At 56.5% G+C, this 17,486-nt stretch overlaps 2 protein-coding genes across 3 annotated transcripts; both read right to left on the bottom strand.

The window, feature by feature from the left end:
- Positions 1-982: 982 nt before the first annotated feature.
- On the bottom strand, positions 983-7,319 carry NAA10 (N-alpha-acetyltransferase 10, NatA catalytic subunit). The gene is made up of 8 exons (XM_039464069.2): positions 7,142-7,319; positions 6,639-6,737; positions 6,204-6,262; positions 4,784-4,829; positions 4,566-4,681; positions 4,323-4,367; positions 3,025-3,109; positions 983-2,478 (listed from the first exon to the last, which is right to left on the bottom strand). The coding sequence occupies exons 1-8, from the start codon at positions 7,160-7,162 to the stop codon at positions 2,242-2,244; spliced, it is 708 nt and encodes a 235-aa protein (XP_039320003.1). The 5' UTR covers positions 7,163-7,319; the 3' UTR covers positions 983-2,241.
- Positions 7,320-7,537: 218 nt separating this feature from the next.
- Positions 7,538-16,964, bottom strand: RENBP (renin binding protein). Of its 2 annotated transcripts, XM_039464067.2 has the most exons (11): positions 16,838-16,964; positions 16,564-16,673; positions 16,354-16,429; positions 16,153-16,228; positions 15,816-15,988; positions 15,154-15,378; positions 13,662-13,743; positions 13,223-13,398; positions 11,839-11,970; positions 7,773-7,860; positions 7,538-7,679 (listed from the first exon to the last, which is right to left on the bottom strand). In XM_039464067.2, exons 1-11 carry the CDS (start codon positions 16,862-16,864, stop codon positions 7,555-7,557), a joined length of 1,290 nt encoding a protein of 429 aa, XP_039320001.1. In that variant the 5' UTR covers positions 16,865-16,964; the 3' UTR covers positions 7,538-7,554. The 2 variants fall into 2 exon arrangements, with proteins under 2 accessions (XP_039320001.1, XP_039320002.1); XM_039464068.2 differs by lacking the exons at positions 16,354-16,429; positions 16,838-16,964 and having other exon boundaries at positions 7,553-7,679; positions 16,564-16,633.
- Between the last annotated feature and the right edge of the window lie 522 nt (positions 16,965-17,486).

The raw sequence follows: 17,486 nt of genomic DNA, 5'->3' as shown, positions 1-17,486 counted from the left end.
AGCTGACCCCAACACACCCTGCTCCTCCATCCGAGCCCCGACTGGTCCCCAAAGGTCCCTCCACCCAGCAGAGACAGGCACAGGGCTCAGGCAGGCAGGAAAGGGCTCGGTCCGTGCCTCAAACGCTCTCTTCACTGCTTTTCTCACTCCAGAGCTATTCCTAGGATGCCCCATTCAGCCCGTGCTTTAGAACCTGAGTGTTGCGCCCTGGCTTTTAGGGCACTTGTGTGGCATTTAAGGCCCTGAACTCAACTGTCACCTGCTGCTCGCTCCATCATTAGCTCAGCTGTTCCCCTTCAAAGCATCCTAAAGCCAGGCAGCCCGCAGAAAGCGCGGACCTGCCCGCGTGGGGACTGAGGGAGCGGCGGACAGGCATCGAGCCCGCTAGGGACTGAGGGCAGAGGGCGGGCCGAGCAGGGGAACGACGGCGCCGTCGGAGCCTGGCCCAGCTTCCTTCCACTGGCGCCGGTGCCCGGCCGACGCAGTGCGCATGCCCGCCCTTCCCCCCACCCCCCCAGCGCGCAGAGCTCGGCGCCGCCGAACCAATCAGAGCCTGGGAACGAGGCTTGCTGCCGGCTTGCGAACCGGAAGACATTGTCGCCAGGCACGGGGCGGGACAGGGCGCCACCTCCGGCCCATACAAAGGGAAGCCCACGTCTTGAGCCAATCAGAACACAGCCTCGCCCGAGCCGGGAACTGGAAAGCTGTGGGCGTGCGGAGGCGCGACTTTCCGGTCCCGGCCCCGCCCTGCCGAGCTCTGGGCTCGGCTTCCACCGCGGCAGGCTGCCTGCTGGTCACGTGCGACACGCCAGCCAACGAGAACCGAGCTCCAGGCGTGTTTGGCGAATTTTCAACCTGGCGGAGCAGCAGTGTGCCACCAGCAGTGGCAGAGACGTTGTGTATAGAGACAGCTTAGGGATACAGGGCCCGCCCAGGGACTAGGGACAGCAAATGATGACGGAGTAAAGACACAGGAGCGAGCGTTATGGTAAACAGGATTTTTATATATATGTATTATGTATTTTTTTTAGATGGGTCTCTGTCCCTGGAGTGTGGTAGCATGTATGGAATCACAGCAACCTCCACCTCCCAGGCTTAAGCGGTCCTCCTGCCTCAGCCTCCCGAGTAGCCGAGATGACAGGTGTGCACCACCACACCTCGCTAAGTTTTCTTATTTTTAGTAGAGATGGTGTTTCACCATGCTGCCCAGGCTGGTCAACTCCTGAGCTCAAGTGATCCGCCCACCTCAGCCTCCCAAAGTGCTGTGATTACAGATGTGAGCCACCATGCCCAACAGCTGCCTAGTTTGTATTCTGCATGAAATTGTAATGGGGGATACATAGCTTTATGCATTTATGTAACCCCATAGAAACTGTATAACACAGACAAGGACCCTAATGTGAAACATGGGCTACAGTTTACAATAACATCAGTATTGGCTCATCAACAGAAACAAACACACCAACTAATAATACAAAATGTCAGTAGGAGAAACGGGCGGAACTGTACTAAAAATCAATTATTTTCAACTGCGAACTCAGGTTAGGGAGCAGACCCAAGAGGTATCAATGGACTCACTGACCATTAGGATGGCAAGGGAGGGAGGACTCAAGGACCACTGACGGGGCTTAAGCAACTGGGCATCTGGCTGGGTCATTACTCAGACAGGATAGCTGTGACTAGACCCATCCTACATCTGAAGCGCACGGGTATGCAGTGGAGCTGCTGTAGCCCAAAGCAAGTGTGATTAGGAGAGAAAAGGGCTGGAGGTGGGACATTCAAGAGCCAAGCAGAAGCACTGAAGGCCACCAAGAATGGGAGCCCGCTGTTGAGCTTTGAGCCTGGGCGGCCCAGGCTTGCACAAAACATTCAGCGTGGCCGAACAGGCCTCCAAGGCAGGGTCTCTCCCGGAAGTCCAGTGCCTCCTTCCTTGGGGCCACAGCTGCTGAAGGTCATGAGACTGGGGAGTCCCACCCCCAAGGCTCTCACAAAGCTCTTCCCTTCTACTCAGGCCTGGCAGGATGCCCTGGGTCAAAAGTCTGTGAGGCTCACATCCCCACCAGACAGAGGAGCTGGAGAAACACACCTTCTAAACGTGCTCGCGCATGCATGCGCACACACACACGCGCACACACATGCGCGCACACACACACACACACACACACACACATGAAGTTCCCCAGTGCCACGGAGCGAATTTATTGTGAAAGCTCGTGGGTTGAGGAAGGGATGGGGCAGGCTCTAGGAGGCTGAGTCGGAGGCCTCTGAGCTGTCTTTGACATCTGTGCTCTCTGTGGTCTCGCTGACCTCGCTGAGGTCCTTGCTGTCCCCACCACTATCCTCGGCAGCCAGGCCCTTCTCCTCGCGACAGGCCTCTCCTGAGCTCGGAGGTGAACTGCCTTTGCTCTCCACCTTGTTCTCGATGGCACCCAGCACCACGTGCCTGCCCTTCTCCTTCAGCTCCAGGTGCCGCCTCAGCTGCCGCCAGGAGCCCAGGGAGAAGCGGGAGCAAAAAGACAGGGCCTAAGTTTCCAGACAAGGGGAGCCTGGACCTGTCACTGGCTGAGGGGAGGGGCATAATGAGAAGCAGCAGGGCTAGGCAAGACACATGGGACTGAGGGGGGAACACCTGGCTGGAGCCTTGCTAACTGCTCCCTGGGTTCACTGACTACCATGGAGGCCCCCATGGCCGAGTGCTGCCACCTTGGGCAGAACCCTGACTCAGAACTACCTCTGAGCAGGCAAGCCACCCACTGGTCCCAGGCTGTCCCACTTCCCTTCTAAAAGCCTCCTCCCTCTGCCTCTCCCACCACCCTCCAGGCTGCTGCTAGGCAGACAGCTTCCTCTAAAGCCCAGCCCAGGAAACTGAGGCCGTGACTCCTGGCAGTGTGGCCACAAGGGCTGGCACCTAAAGTTGGTCTTGCCTCCAGCCACTGTCCCAGGGCTCCCAAGTGCCACCACCTCCCCCCCTGCCCGCATGGCCGACCCCACTGGCCTTGCTTGGCTTCATTGCAGCGCTCTCACCTCGTCGGCCATCTGGGTGAGATCCCGCTTCATGGCGTAGGCATCCTCCCCATCTGCATAGTATTTGGGCTCCACTTCACTGATCCTGGGGGCAGAGGGCAGAGAGCAAGGAGGAAGACCCAAACCTGGGGCACATCCTCCTCCGCTCCTGGCATCATAGCTACTGAAGCAAGGTGCCATGTTTTCTCCCTGAAGGCTCCATCCTAAGACAGCAAGTCCAACCTGAAAGAATCCTCCAGTGGCCCCACTTCCAGTGCGGCCTGACCTCTGCTCTCTCCAGCAAAGGCTCCAGGTAACAGTGGCCCGCCCCACCCCTGTCCGGACCCTGTTCTATGTCCTTAGCCTGGCTACTAAGGATTCCCCTTCTGTGGTTTCTTGTGAGCTGAAGCCTTGAATTCAGCCTTCCCCTTCCCTTTCTTCCCTGCTTCCTATCCCTTACTGAGCTGCCTCACCACAGCTATGAGAACGCAGGAAAGAGGGTGAGCCCTTTCGAGGGCAGGCATCCCTACGCAGCATGGCCCGGCCTGCACTGGGGAGGTACGCATGCAGGCTCGGGTGGCCACGTCCCTGGAAGGCTGGCCCTGTCAGACCTCAGACATGAGAACTGTTGACTTCATTACAAAGCAGCTCCCACCAGACATCGTCATCTGGGTCACAGATCCTTCCTGCCAGCACCCAGCCCAGAGGCCGCCGCCCTTCCCAACAGTCAAACAGGTGCTGAGTGCAGTTAGCATCTGTCCACGGGCATCCCGCCCCAGCTTCACTTGCAAGCACTTTTTTCCACTGTCTACTGGGCACGCTGACTGCCAGGTTCTCTCTCCCGGGCCGGGCGCACAGGGTCTCCTGGTCCTCGGCAGACCTGCCCCGTCCACTAGGCTGCCTGGCCCTTTCTTCCTGAACATGCATCCTCCTTGCTTCTGCTCTCTCTTAGATGCTTCCAGGCGCTTGGTCACACAGAGGCCTGCTCCTTAGCGTCTGCTCATGCCAGGGACCCACACCTCTCTATTCCCAAACATGACTAAACAACCCTGTGCCCTTCACCAGCCTCAGCCAGCATGGGCCAGAGCTCCTCCATCACAACACACACGGAGCACATTTCAGCAGGCAGGTGCTGTCCCCATGCTGGCTTTTCAACCATCAGCCACCCAAGTGAGTGTGGAGGCATCTTGGCAGCGCTGGGATCCACAGCCTCCTCCCCGTAGCTAGCCCACCCCCTGCCTGGGAGGCAGCTCAGCTGGTCTCACTTGCCCTGATGGCTAGACCTGGGACCAGCCCCAACCCAACCAAGATCTACTTACTGAAAGTTGAGGGTGTTGGAATAGAGGTGCAGGGCGGCCCGATTACTGCAGGGGAACAAGGCACTGCTGAGCTGCACGGATTTGGCCAGGCAGGGGAAGCACGTCCAGGTCCTGCCCTCCCTCTGGTCCCTCCTTCCCACCAATCCCACTTCCCGGATCTTCACCAAAAGCCAAGGCCCCCCAGGACTCCCGTCGAGGCAGCATCTCTCCCCTCAATCCCCCTTCCCTCAGCCCAGCTTCCACCTCTTCCTGACATGCAGGGAGACGTATTTGGCATTGAAGTTCTCTATCATGGCTCGAGAGGCCTGGTCCATCAGTTTCTGTGCCAGACCGAGGCGCCGGTGGGAACGCTTCACGGCCTGGTGGAAGAGCAGAGAGGGGATGAGGGGCTGGGACCCTGAGGGCTGCCCCAACTAACCTCCACTTCCACCCCCACCAGAGCCTGGGTGGACTCTACAAACCAATGAGGTGATATGTCCATGGGGCACATCATCTGGGTCCTCTTCCCTAGAGAGAGAAGAAGGAGAGGCTGCAAAGGAGCTCCGTTTAGGCACCTGCACCCCCACCCCCTGCCATACGTAGAGTGGACATGCAAACTCTAGGCTGGCCCTACAGCCACCTAAGACCCCAGCTGGGGGAGAGCTGGGAGCCTCTAGGATCTGCGCAGCCGATCCTGCCACCCTCTGCTGCCTAAAAACCCCACGCATGCCAGGTGTGGTGGCACATGCCTAGAGTTCCAGCTACTTGGCAGGCCAAGGCAAGAGGATCGCTTGAGCCCAGCAGTTCAAGACCAGCCTGGAAAATATAGTGAGACACCATGTCCACAAACAAAAGTTTTAAATGAGCTGGGTATGGTGGCGCATGCCTGTGGTCTTGGCTGCTTGGGAGGCAGACGTGACAGGACCATTTGAGCCTGGGAGGTTGAGGCTGAAGTGAGCCGTGATCACGCCACTGCACTGCAGCTTGGGCAACAGAGCGAGACCCTGTCTCAAAAAAGAAAAATAAAAAAAGAAATGAGCCGTCAACCCATGCAAAGACAAGGCAGAAGCTTAAATGCATATTACTAAGTGAAAAACAGCCAGGCTGAAAAGGCTGTATACGGTATGATTCCAATTCTATAACATCCTGGAAAAGGCAAAACTATGCAGACAGTAAAAAGTCCGGGTTGCCAGGGGTTAAGGAGAGAGAGGGATGAATGCATGGAACCCAGTGAAACTATCCTGAGATAATCTAAGGTGGACACATGCCATTTGGTCAAAACCATAAGGCTTACAACACAAAGGGAAGTGCAGTAATGTAAACTGTTGGTTTAGTTCAGAAGATATCGGCCGAGTGCAGTGGCTCATGCCTGTAATCCCAGCACTTTGGGAGGCCAAGGCGGGTGGATCACCTGAGGTCGGGAGTTCAAGACCAGCTTGGCCCACATGGTGAAACACCGTCTCTACTAAAAATACAAAAATTAGCCGGGTGTGGTAGCACGTGCCTGTGATCCCAGCTACTAGGGAGGGTGAGGCAGGAGAATTCCTTAAACCCAGGAGACAGACGTTGCAGTGAGCTGAGATCATGCCACACCGCACTCCAGCCTGGGTGACAGGGCAACAGAGCAACAGAGTGAGAGTCCATCTCAAAAATAAACAAATAATAAATCACATTCGTTTGTCACTTGTCACAAATGGATCACCCAAATCCAACATGCTACTAACAGAGGAAACTGGCAGGGAGGGGTGCTGTGGGGGTTTGATGAGAACTCCATGTCCTTTCTGTTCAACTTTTCTAAAAACTTAACTGTACTGAAAATAAAAAGCCTATTCATTTTTTTAAAAGCCCACAGCAGCATCCACCAGACACGTGTAGCTTCTCTCTTCCTCCTTGATGACTCACATTTTGGCCAGGACATACCCCACAATCTTCCCATTCTCGTCCTCAGCAATGTAAGAGAGCTGGTGACAGAGAGGAAAGGGGAATGAGAAAATTGCGTGGTGGAGCTGGAGGAACCCTTACAGGGACAGAAGCTGGACGAGTGGAGAGCTGTATGACAGCTCACCACCTCCAGGCTGGGTGACCTGGTCTGCCCCAAGCCACACTGTGCCCTTCCCATGCCTGGAAAGAAAACACAATGTGGGGATCCTACCCCTATTCTCTACTCCCTTCAGGTGCCTTCTTTTCCTTTGCCCCTGCCTGCCAGCTGAAAACACCCGGGAAGTCACGGACCATATAGCCCTCTGGGCTGACAGAGTTGTCCACTCCCTTCGAGATGGGCCGACTGGATTTTCCTCGGTCTGGTTTTTCCCACGCCCAAATTCAGAAGCTGCCCACCTGGGGCCAGGAGAGGCCATGGTAGAAGTAGTATTTCATCTGGTAGTTCTCGGGCAGGCAGAGGAGGTTGCAGTGCTGCATGTTCATCAGGTCCTCCGGCTGCAGGGAAGGAGGGCAATGGAAGGAGCTCAGTCAAGGGCGGCGGTGACCACCGGTGAGAAGACTGCTTCCCGTCGTCTGCTCGGCCCCTCTCCCCCGGGGCTGGGCAGGCACTGTGACGATCTGACTTTGCTCAACGCCTGGAGCACAGGAACAGGCGTGGACGCCTGGAGGTTCCTGGAGCCCACCCAACGGAGGCCCGACATCACGTAAACAGCAGGGAATCGCAGCCCCTGCTCCACGACGCTGCCTCTCGGGCGGGCTAGGCCAGTCTCAGGTCCGGAGGCCGCAGGCACACGCAGGGCCACCGGGCCGGGCTCGCCCGGGGCCCTCGGGAGCATGCGCAGCAGCCACCGGGCCCGGCGCCCACGCGGCGCGGACAGCCTCCCGCCCCGGGCGCTCACCCTCGCATTGCGGATGTTCATAACGGCGGCGGGGCTCGCGGGTCCCAGCGGATCGTGAAGGCGCAGTCAGCTGCCGCCGCGCTCCGAAGCGACGCCGGGACGGCGGGGGCTGGGACCGGGGCCGGGCTGGCTGGGCGGCAGCGGAAGGGGCGGTGCGCGCCGGGGCCGGTCACCGGCCGGAAGTGCCCGGCAGCTGGGCCCGTCCTCCCGGCCGCTGGCCAATGCGCAGGACAGGCCAGTGTGCGGGGCGGGCCAATGCAAGGAGCCGATCAGGGATGGGCGGGCCCGGGGGCAGGGCGGGGCGGGCGCTGTCGCCGAGCTGGAGCCGGCCCCTCCCTCGGCGCGGCAGCCCTCCTCCCGCGAGCCCACAGACGCTGACGCGCGCACAGCTGCAGGTGGAGCAGACTCAGCCTTTATTCTGCGCCTCGGCGGGCGGGGGTGGGGGTGGGGGCGGGGGCAGGGGCGGGGGCCGGACGGCTCAGCAGGGCGCCCAGCATCTCCTCGCACATGGCTAGACACCGTGGCACGTGGAAGCAGCCTGTGGGGAGAGGCGGGTGAGGCGGGCGGGTGGTGAGGGCCGGGAGCCGCCGAAAGGCGCGACCCCTGCGACCCCGCCCTGTCTCCCACTCACCTTTGAAAGGCCCTCCTTTGATGGTGAGGGCCACCTTGCCCTCTCGGCTCAGGTAGCCAAACCATTCCCCGTACTCAGGATCGCGAAACTGGAATAACAGAGACAGTGACAGCTAGCGCCTGCAGGACCCACCCAGATGCCACTGCAGCTCTACCCAAGGTCAGAGCCCGGGTTGACCCAGGTAACGTGGCTCCAGAACCAACGATCTTAACCGCAACACCGCATCCTCCACAAAGATGAAAGCAGGAGTGGACGAAGCAGGCAGGCTGCAACTGTATAACCAACTGGCAAGAGGACAAGACACTGCTAGGTGGAATGAAAAGAACCCTGCCCTGGGATGTAGAAACGTTCTGTCTTGATTATAGTGGTGGTTACGTTGATTTAAACTAAGAAACGAAGAACCCTGATGGATGCGATTACCTGTCATGAATGGGAGCTCCAAGGGAGCCACTTATGAAGAGTTTCATGACAGATAATCGCCTCCCTGAGGCTTGTCAGTTCGGCCCCTTCTCAAAAGGATCATGGGCCGGGCGCAGTGGCTCACGCCTGTAATCCCAGCACTTTGGGAGGCCGAGGCGGGTGGATCACGAGGTCAAGAGATCGAGACCATCCTGGTCAACATGGTGAAACCCCGTCTCTACTAAAAATACAAAAAAATTAGCTGGGCATGGTGGCACGTGCCTGTAATCCCAGCTACTCAGGAGGCTGAGGCAGGAGAATTGCCTGAACCCAGGAGGCGGAGGTTGCGGTGAGCCGAGATCATGCCATTGCACTCCAGCCTGGGTAACAAGAGCGAAACTCCGTCTCAAAAAAAAAAAAAAAAAGAATTGGTGTTCTTGTTTGTAGGTGTAAACAGTTGGTGTATTCTTTGTGTGAGGTAAAACTAGTCCTCGGCTGGGCACAGTGGTTCATGCCTGTAATCTCAACACTTTGGGAGTCTGGAGTGGGAGGGTCACTTGAGGCCAGGAGTTTAAGCCCAGCCTGGGCAACATAGTGAGACCCCATCTCTACAAAAAAAATTAAAGAATTAGCTGGGCGTGATGGCACACAGCTGTAGTCCCAGCTACCTGGGAGGCTGAGATAGGAGTATGGCTTGAGCCCAGGAGGTTGAGGCTGCAGTGAACCGTGATTGTGCCACTGCACTCAGCCTGGGTGACAGAGACCCTATCTCAAAAAAAAAAAAATTAAAGAGAAAACTAGTTCTGAGTCACACATAACTCAAGATTAAAGTTATTTAAAAAAGAAAAAGAAAAAACTAGTTCTATCTGTATTCATTCTATCTTTTGAGTTACGTTGCTCAAGTCCTTATTTTCTGACTACTTGATCTGACACAGGAAGGTAAAGAAGAATTTCCTTCAGTGTCTGGATTTTTGCCTTCTATGTTCTCTTACGTTGGTTGGTGCATAATGACTTACCTGTTTTTTGTTTTGTTTTTTGTTTTTTTGAGATGGAGTTTCCCCCTTGTCACCCAGGCTGGAGTGTAGTGGCATGATACCAGCTCACTCCAAACTTCACCTCGTGGGTTCGAGTGATTCGCCTGCATCAGCCTCCCGAGTACTGGGGATTACAGGCGCCCGCCACCAAGCCCAGCTCATTTTTTGTATTTTTAGTAGAGATGGAGTTCCACCATGTCGGCCAGGCTGGTCTCAAATGCCTGACCTCAAGTGATCCGCCTGCCTCAGCCTCTCAAAGTGCTGGAATTACAGGCATGAGCCACCACGCTTGGCCCAACTTTTGTTTGTTTGTTTGTTTGTTTGTTTGTTTGTTTTTCTGAGATGGAGTCTCACTCTGTCGCCAGACTGGAGTGCAGCGGTGCAATCTCGGCTCCTCCTAGGTTCAAGCGATTCTCTTGCTTCAGCCTCCCAAGTAGCTGAGACTACAGGTGCGTGCCACCATGCCTGGCTAATTTTTGTATTTTTAGTAGAGATGGGGTTTCTTTTACCATGTTGGTCAGATGGTCTCAATCTCTTGACCTCGTGATCTGCCCACCTCAGCCTCCGAAAGTGCTGTGAGTACAGGCACAAGCCACCATACCCAGCCAATTTTTGTGTTTTTAAAGTAAAGACGGGGTTTTGCCATGTCTGCCAGGCTGATCTCAAACTCCTAACCCAGGTGATCCACCTGTCTCAGCCTCCGAAAGTGCTCAGATTACAGGTCTGAGCCACCATGCCCAGCCGATTTACGTGTTGATTATAACTTTTGTAATTGTTTAATGTCATTTCTATCACATTAAAATGTATTCCTGGCCGGGCGCGGTGGCTCAAGCCTGTAATCCCAGCACTTTGGGAGGCCGAGGCGGGTGGATCACGAGGTCGAGAGATCGAGACCATCCTGGTCAACATGGTGAAACCCCGTCTCTACTAAAAATACAAAAAATTAGCTGGGCATGGTGGCACGTGCCTGTAATCCCAGCTACTCAGGCGGCTGAGGCAGGAGAATTGCCTGAACCCAGGAGGCGGAGGTTGCAGTGAGCCGAGATCGCGCCATTGCACTCCAGCCTGGGTAACAAAAGTGAAACTCCGTCTCAAAAAAAAAAAAAAAAAAATGTATTCCTTCAATTTCATTTTAGAGTTAAAATTGGTGGTCCCTAACACATACTTTATGAATGCATTAAATATGAAGATATAGCTGCAGGTCCAAGAACCCCTGTGGTTTGGAAGTAGTGATGAGCATATGTGACCCTGGCAGATGCCTCTCTAACTGCAATGCAATATAAACACATCTGGGACTTCTACTGGTGACAAAGCCAGGCACTGCTGTTACTGATGTGGTTCATTGCCTCCACTCATAATGGAAGCAAATGCTAGTTTCAGTTAGAGGTTAGTACAAATAAAGATGTGATTTCCCCCACAGAGTTTCAAAGCCCACAGATCCCAGAATAAGACCTCCTGCTACAGTCCTCCCAGTACCAGGGTTTACCAGTGCAGTCAGAGTCATGGCTTTAGAAACACAAGACGCATCTTCATTCATTCATTCACTACCCAGGCCTCACCACTGGGTGCTGTGCCATGTCCTGGGTTCAGCAGCTCGAGGTGCCTTCTGGGCAGCAGTCAGGACAGCTTATCACTCTGCTCCTAGCACTTGGGCCTCGGGGCGGGGGTCCCTGGCTTGGTTTTCTTCCTGATTCTTGTCTCCTTTGCTGGGCCCCCATTTCCCTTTTTACCCCATAGATCTCAGCAGCGTCTGTACTCTTTTTTGTTGTTTTTGAGACAGACTCTTGCTCTGTTGCCCAGCCCAGGCTGGAGTGCAGTGGTGTGACCATAACCCACTGCAGCTCCAAACTCCTAGGCCTAAGCAGTCCTCCTGCCTCAGCCTCCTGAGTAGCTGGGACTACAGGTGTGCATGATACCCAGCTAATTTTTAAAAAGATTTTTTTAGAGATGAGGGTCTCACTATGTTGCTCAGACTAGTTTTGAACTCCTGGGTTCAAGCAATCCTCCAGACTCAGCCTCCCAAAGTGCTAAGATTATAGGTGTGAGCCACTGTGCTCGGCAGCATCTACATTCTTATGAGCTGAAAACACTCATGGCCCGTCCAGATCTTTCCCTCTGCACCAAAGACTCAGGAATCCCACTGCCGCTCCACCAGACTGTGAGCCCTCTGTCCCCGAGAGCGCCCACCTAGGCCAGCCCTCGCTGGCTGGGATGACAGCTACAGCTTCGTCTGCTGTCCCAGCGTCTGCCGTATACCCTACAGGCTTCCTCCATAACACCCTCTCTCTAAGTCCCAGGACAAAATTAACAACGGAATCAGACCAGGCCCCTGTTCAGTGCTTCCCCACTGCCACCTCATAGAAAGGAGCCCCCCACAACCCTCGGCAGCGGTATTATCCCCACAGCTGTCACTCACCAACCCTAGGTCTGCTCCCACACCCGCACCCGCCACCAAAATTCAAGCTCTAGGAGGGCAGGGGCGTCTTCATTAACTGAACAAACAGCACTGGGACTCCAGGAACTCTGAGACCAGCTGAGCGACTGTGCCCAGCAAGGGGGCAAGAGCACAACCTGGCCAGACTCTCCCCATTCCCCCATTCAGCCTCTAGAGGGGATAAGGAGGCAGTGCTCACCTGGCAGAAGGTGTACTCAGCCACTTGGTAGAAGAGGCGCAGCAGCTCAGGGTCCCCGCTGTCGCTGTAACCCATGAGGAAGGCAATCATGGCTTCGCTGTGCGGCCACCAGAGCTTCATGGCCCACTCCAGCTGAGGGGAGACCAAAGCTGGGCATCTCAGCAGGACACTCCCCTCCCCAACTTTCCAGACCTGGCTCTGTCTCCTTTGGCCCAAGCTACTGGAGCTGAATTGCAAGACATCTTTCGGGGTTCTGAAGGACCCTCCCAGTGGCATCAGCTTCCTGACATGTAGATACTTGGAGAGACACCAGGGCCCCGGACCAACAGGACATATGTCTGAGCATCAGTGTTTCGCCAGCTCCCTGGTGGCCTCCATGTAACATGGGACTGGGGAGCACTGGTGTCAGAGGTGTGTGAACCAGAGGAACTCCATCTTAAACAGGAGCTAGACAAAATGAGCTGAAATCTACTAGGCTGCATTCCCAGATGGTGAAGACGTTCTCAGTCACAGGATGAGACAGGAGAAAGACCTTGCTAATAAAACCGTTTGCAGTGCCGGGCGCGGTGGCTCAAGCCTGTAATCCCAGCACCTTGGGAGGCTGAGGCGGGTGGATCACGAGGTCGAGAGATCAAGACCATCCTGGTCAACATGGTGAAACCCCGTCTCTACTAAAAATACAAAAAATTAGCTGGGCATGGTGGCGTGTGCCTGTAATCCCAGCTACTCAGGAGGCTGAGGCAGGAGAATTGCCTGAACCCAGGAGGCGGAGGTTGCGGTGAGCCGAGATCGCGCCACTGCACTCCAGCCTAGGTAACAAGAGCAAAACTCCGTCTCAAAAAAAAAAAAAAAAAAAAAACAACCGTTCGCAGTAAAGGATCTGGCCAAAACCCACCAAAACCAAGATGGCGATGAGAGTGACCGTGACCCTTGGTCGGTCCTCACTGCTACACTCACCAGCGCCATAACAGTTTACAAGTGCCATGCAATGTCAGGAACTTACCCTATATGGTCTAAAAAGGGGAGACATTAGTAGTCCACCCCTTGTTTCGCGTGTCATCAAGAAATAACCATAAAAACAGGCAACCAGCAGCCCTCCTGGCTGCTCTGACTATGGAGCAGCCACTCTTTTGTTCCTTTACTTTCCTGATAAACTTGCCTTCACTTTACTCGATGGACTTGCCCTGAATTCTTTCTGGCATGAGATCCAAGAACCTTTCCTGGGGTCTGGATCGCCACCCCTTTCCGGTAACACTGGTACAGAAGCCAACAGCAGGCCTTTAGGTTCCAATCCAGCCGCAAGTTACCCTCTACAAGAAGCACCCATCTCCCTGGGCAGAAAGCCTTAAAACAGGGTAGGTCATGGCCCTGGGCGCTCTCCTACCTGGGTGGGGCAGAAGCCATCAGCATCCTGGAAGTAAAATAGGCCTCCGTGGTCAGGGTCCCATCCGGAATGGAAGGGCAACAACAGGAACTTGTCAATAACGTGGGCTCGAAGTTCAGGGTCGCCTTTCCGAATGCAATGACGGAGCAGAAACCAGCCAGCTTCCAGTGCATGACCTGGTGAGGATTGAGGTAAGGAAGGGTCTGGGTGGGGTGCCCCTGGCACCTCTTTGCTCCCTCCCTAACAGTGAGCGATGCTCTGAGCTCCCTGGCCCTGGAAGTCTGCTCCCCTGAAGAAACCCCCAGCCTAGGGAGGGCCCATCCCCTCTCCTCTGCCTCCTCAAGGCCCCCGGCTAGGCACTCCCCACATCTGAAGCCTAGAACACAAGGCTCAGTGCTTCCCTCCTCCTGGGAGGCCCCCAGCCCACCCTGTCCCTCACCTGGGTTCTGCTGTCTCCCTAGGCAGCCAGAAAGTTCGTTGCCATCCTCTGACACATTCTCCAGCACAGCTTGTCCATCCCTCTGCCCGGAAGGAGCAGACGGGAATGTTGGCTCCAGCCCTTGCCCCCACCCAACCACCCACTAGAAAGCCCCGGCCCAGGTGGGTGTGGTAGCTCTTGCCTATAATCCCAGCACTTTGGGAGGCTGAGGAATGTGCATCATCTGAGGTCAGGAGATCTAGAGCACCCTGGCCAACAGGGTGAAACCCAGTCTCTACTAAAAATACACAAATTAAGGCCGGGCGCGGTGGCTCAAGCCTGTAATCCCAGCACTTTGGGAGGCCGAGGCGGGTGGATCACGAGGTCAAGAGATCGAGACCATCCTGGTCAACGTGGTGAAACCCCGTCTCTACTAAAAATACAAAAAATTAGCTGGGCATGGTGGCTCGTGTCTGTAATCCCAGCTACTCAGGAGGCTGAGGCAGGAGAATTGCTTGAACCCAGGAGGCAGAGGTTGCGGTGAGCCGAGATCGCGCCATTGCACTCCAGCCTGGGTAACAAGAGCTAAACTCCATCTCAAAACAAACAAACAAACAAACAAAACACACAAATTAGCCGGGCATGATGGTGCATGCTTATAATCTCTGCTACTCTGGAGGCTGAGGCACGAGAATCGCTTGAACCTTGCAGTGAGCTGAGATTGGACCACTGCACTCCAGCCTAGGAGACAGAGTGAAGCTTTGTCTCCAAGAAAAAGAAAGAAACAAAGGTCCAGGCGTGGTGGCTCACGCCTATAATCCCAGCACTTTGGGAGGCTGAGACGGGGTTTCACCATGTTGACCAGGATGGTCTCGATCTCTTGATCTCTTGACCTCATGATCCACCTGCCTCACCCTCCCAAAGTGCTGGGATTATAGGCATGAGCCACTGCGTCCGGCCAGAAGTTTTTTTAGACAGAGTCTCGTTCCTGGGTTCAAGTGATTCTCATGCCTCAGCCGCCTGAGTAGGTGGGAGTATAGGAGTGCACCCCGACACCCCACTACCTTTTTGTATTTTTAGTAAAGATGGGGCATCACCATGTTGGCCAGGCTGGTTTTGAACCTCTGATCCGCCTGCCTCAGCTTCCCAAAGTGCTAGGATTACCGGCATGAGCCACAGCACCTAGCCCAGGCCTACGAAGTTCTAATCCTCTCTTCTGGCCTGATCCTTTCCAGCAAAGGAGGGTGAAACATTAAACGGGGACAGACAGGGCGGGATTCACAGCCCAGAGGCCTGGGAGGGACTTGGTGGGGGGGGGGGGTCTTCTGCTGTCAGACGATGCCTGGGGTTCCAAACCCTCCCTCCCACCCTCAGGCCCTCCTCCTTCCCCAGGTGGGAACCTCCCCTGTCTCTCCCAGTGTGTCAAGCCCCAGGGCACCCCAGGGAGAGGGGGAGGGGGGGAGTGGAGGAGTGGAGGGCCTCCTGCCACCCCAGCTCCCCAGGGGTCCCCCACCTGCACGTGCTGCAGAATCCTCCGGGCGCACCAGTCCCCCAGCTCTGCATATTTGCCCGCCAGCTCCTCGTCCGCCTCCCCCAGCTGCTCCACCAGGTTCAGCAGCATCATGGGCACGGCCATGGGCTCCACGGCTGGGGCTCCCTGGAGCTGGGGCCGGCCCAGTTCCGACGCATCCTCCCGTACCCAGTGGACAATCTGATCCATCATCTCCACGGCTTCCGTCTGTGGGTGTGGGAGGCAAGGGGCAGCCCAGGCTGAGGCCCTGGGGTGGGAGAGCTGATTCCTCTCCTGAACTCCAAAGACACCTACTCGGGGCCTAGCACGCAGATCCGCCCCACCCTGCCTTGTGGGCTCCCAGTCTGGGGGTACAGCCCTTCCCAGGTTGTGGGGTCAGGGTCTGGCAGCACAAGGAGCCCAGGGCGGAGGGAGGAGCCTCATCTTGGTTAGGGGCAGGTCATGGATAGAGCCCTCTCTGTCTGGGCCCCTGTGGTAAGGGAGCGGTCAGAGGTGAAGGGGACTTGGCCAGAAGATGGGTTCGTGGGAGGGGACTTGCGTCTTGAGTGGGAATGCATCAGGTGCCCACGGAAGGGTCCCAGAGTGGGGTCTTCAGGGGCACCCTTAGGCCCAGTGGCCGCCTCAGCAGGCCTCCTCTCACACACCTGGTACCGTGCTTCCCCTGTGGTCCTCCACAACTCGTCCATGGCCATAGTGTAGAAACACTCGCTGAAGATGGTCCGCTGCACCTTGACCGGGCGGCCATCGCGAGTCAGCACAAAGGCACACTTCTTGCCAGGAGGTGCCACCCGGGCATAACGCAGCAAGAACTCACCACCTGGAGGTTGGGGGGTTGGCATGCCAGGAGTAAGGCCAGCATACCCCACACATACCACCCTTTAGCCTCCCCAATGCTTCGCTGCTTCTAGACCCCTCTAGAAGCATGAGATCCGCACATGTGCCCTGTTGAGTAAACATGGGAGACAGGCAAGAAGCGGGCACCTGCTTTTGCTGCGTCCAGAAGCTGCGCGTGGTGGAAGCGCTCGAAAGTGCGGTACAGGCGACAATACATCCAGACCTGTGGAGTACGGGGAGGTGGGAGGGAACGTTGCTGAAGCGGCCAGCTGGAGTGAGGGGAGGAGCCCTTTGAGGTGATAGGCCCTGTGCCTTGTGGCCTGAGCTTCCAGGCTGGGAACACCCTACCTGCCTCCCCTGTAGCCACACATACTTGAGGTCATCATACACCTGCCCATCCCGGCCGAGGCACGTGAAGAAGCCCCTGTAGGAGTGCAGCGTTAGCTGAGCCTGGAAGGGCCCCTCTGGGGCCAGCAAATCTGGGAGGGGCCTGAGAGCGAGGAGGGGGCTTGGGAAGGGCAAAAACCCTGCAGAGGACTCTGGAAGTGCGCCAAGTACCCGTGCTCCTGGTCATGGGAGTGCTGCATCCAGAAAGCCACCACGCGGTCCAGCTCGTGCCCCACGCGCTCCTTCCAGGCCTGCAGAGTCTCCCGCTCTTTCTCCATATCCTAAGGGAACTGGGGCTTGAAGGCGCAGCCCCCGCGTAGGACCTAGGCCGCCCCAGCCTTGGACCTAGGGCTCAGGGATCTCCCCCCCTCCACACCGGGCTGCAGACTTCGCCATCCCAAGGACCCTCCCAGACAGCACTCCCGCCACGCGCCCCCCTACTGGCCTGTTGTGCTCGGAGAGCTTTACTCATCCCTCCCTCTCCTCCAGGAAGCCAGACAGAGTTGGTCGAGGTCCCGTGACTGTCACTCAGCTGACAGAGCCGCGCCCGGGCTCACCCACCCCCGCCTCTTCAGGGTTCCGCTGGGCCTGGGGGCGGGGCTTTGGGCCCCACCCCCGCGCTCGTTCCTGCCCCTCCCCTCCCCTTGGATGGACCTGTCCCGCCAGGGCCCCTCCCTGCTAGGCGCCCGAGGCTCAAGATCCTCCTTGATGGGAAATGCTGGGATGGCAGGACGATGTGGGATGAGGGGGCAGGGGGACAGGGCTGCCACCCCACCCCACACCAACTATCTTTACGGGAGCCCAGAGAGGGCTCTAATTTGCCCCCTAATGTGCCAGGAGCCCAGGCAGGGTGACTGAGGACCTTGGCTCTAGTAAGCCTGTGGGGCAGCGGTACAGCAGGACAGGGAACAGCTAGAGGGCCCTCTGACCTGTCACCGCATAGATACGACAGGCACATTATTTCCTCCTCTGGGCATAGATATGGCAGGCAGGTAGGCAAGTCCTTTTTTTTTTTCAGACAGGGTCTTATTCTACCTCCCAGGCTGCTCGCTGCAGCCTTGACCTGGCAGGCTCAAGCGATCCTCCCACCTCTG

The sequence above is a fragment of the Saimiri boliviensis genome, chromosome X (assembly GCF_048565385.1).
Source record: "Saimiri boliviensis isolate mSaiBol1 chromosome X, mSaiBol1.pri, whole genome shotgun sequence".
Lineage (NCBI taxonomy): Eukaryota > Metazoa > Chordata > Mammalia > Primates > Cebidae > Saimiri > Saimiri boliviensis.
The sequence above is the reverse complement of the archived record's forward strand: the minus strand, read 5'-3'. Positions and strand labels throughout refer to the sequence as shown.

Excerpts from the sequence above, each read along its gene's own strand:
- NAA10 (XM_039464069.2), bottom strand. The coding sequence starts at position 7,162 with ATGAACATCCGCAATGCGAGG. Across the intron at positions 6,738-7,141 it reads TGAACATCCGCAATGCGAGG|CCGGAGGACCTGATGAACAT; the intron begins GTGAGCGCCCGG and ends CCTTCCCTGCAG. Across the intron at positions 6,263-6,638 it reads ATGGCCTCTCCTGGCCCCAG|CTCTCTTACATTGCTGAGGA; the intron begins GTGGGCAGCTTC and ends CTCTGTCACCAG.
- RENBP (XM_039464067.2), bottom strand. The coding sequence starts at position 16,864 with ATGAGTAAAGCTCTCCGAGCACAACAG. Across the intron at positions 16,674-16,837 it reads AAGCTCTCCGAGCACAACAG|GATATGGAGAAAGAGCGGGA; the intron begins GCCAGTAGGGGG and ends CAGTTCCCTTAG. Across the intron at positions 15,379-15,815 it reads CAGGGGAAGCACGGTACCAG|ACGGAAGCCGTGGAGATGAT; the intron begins GTGTGTGAGAGG and ends CCACACCCACAG.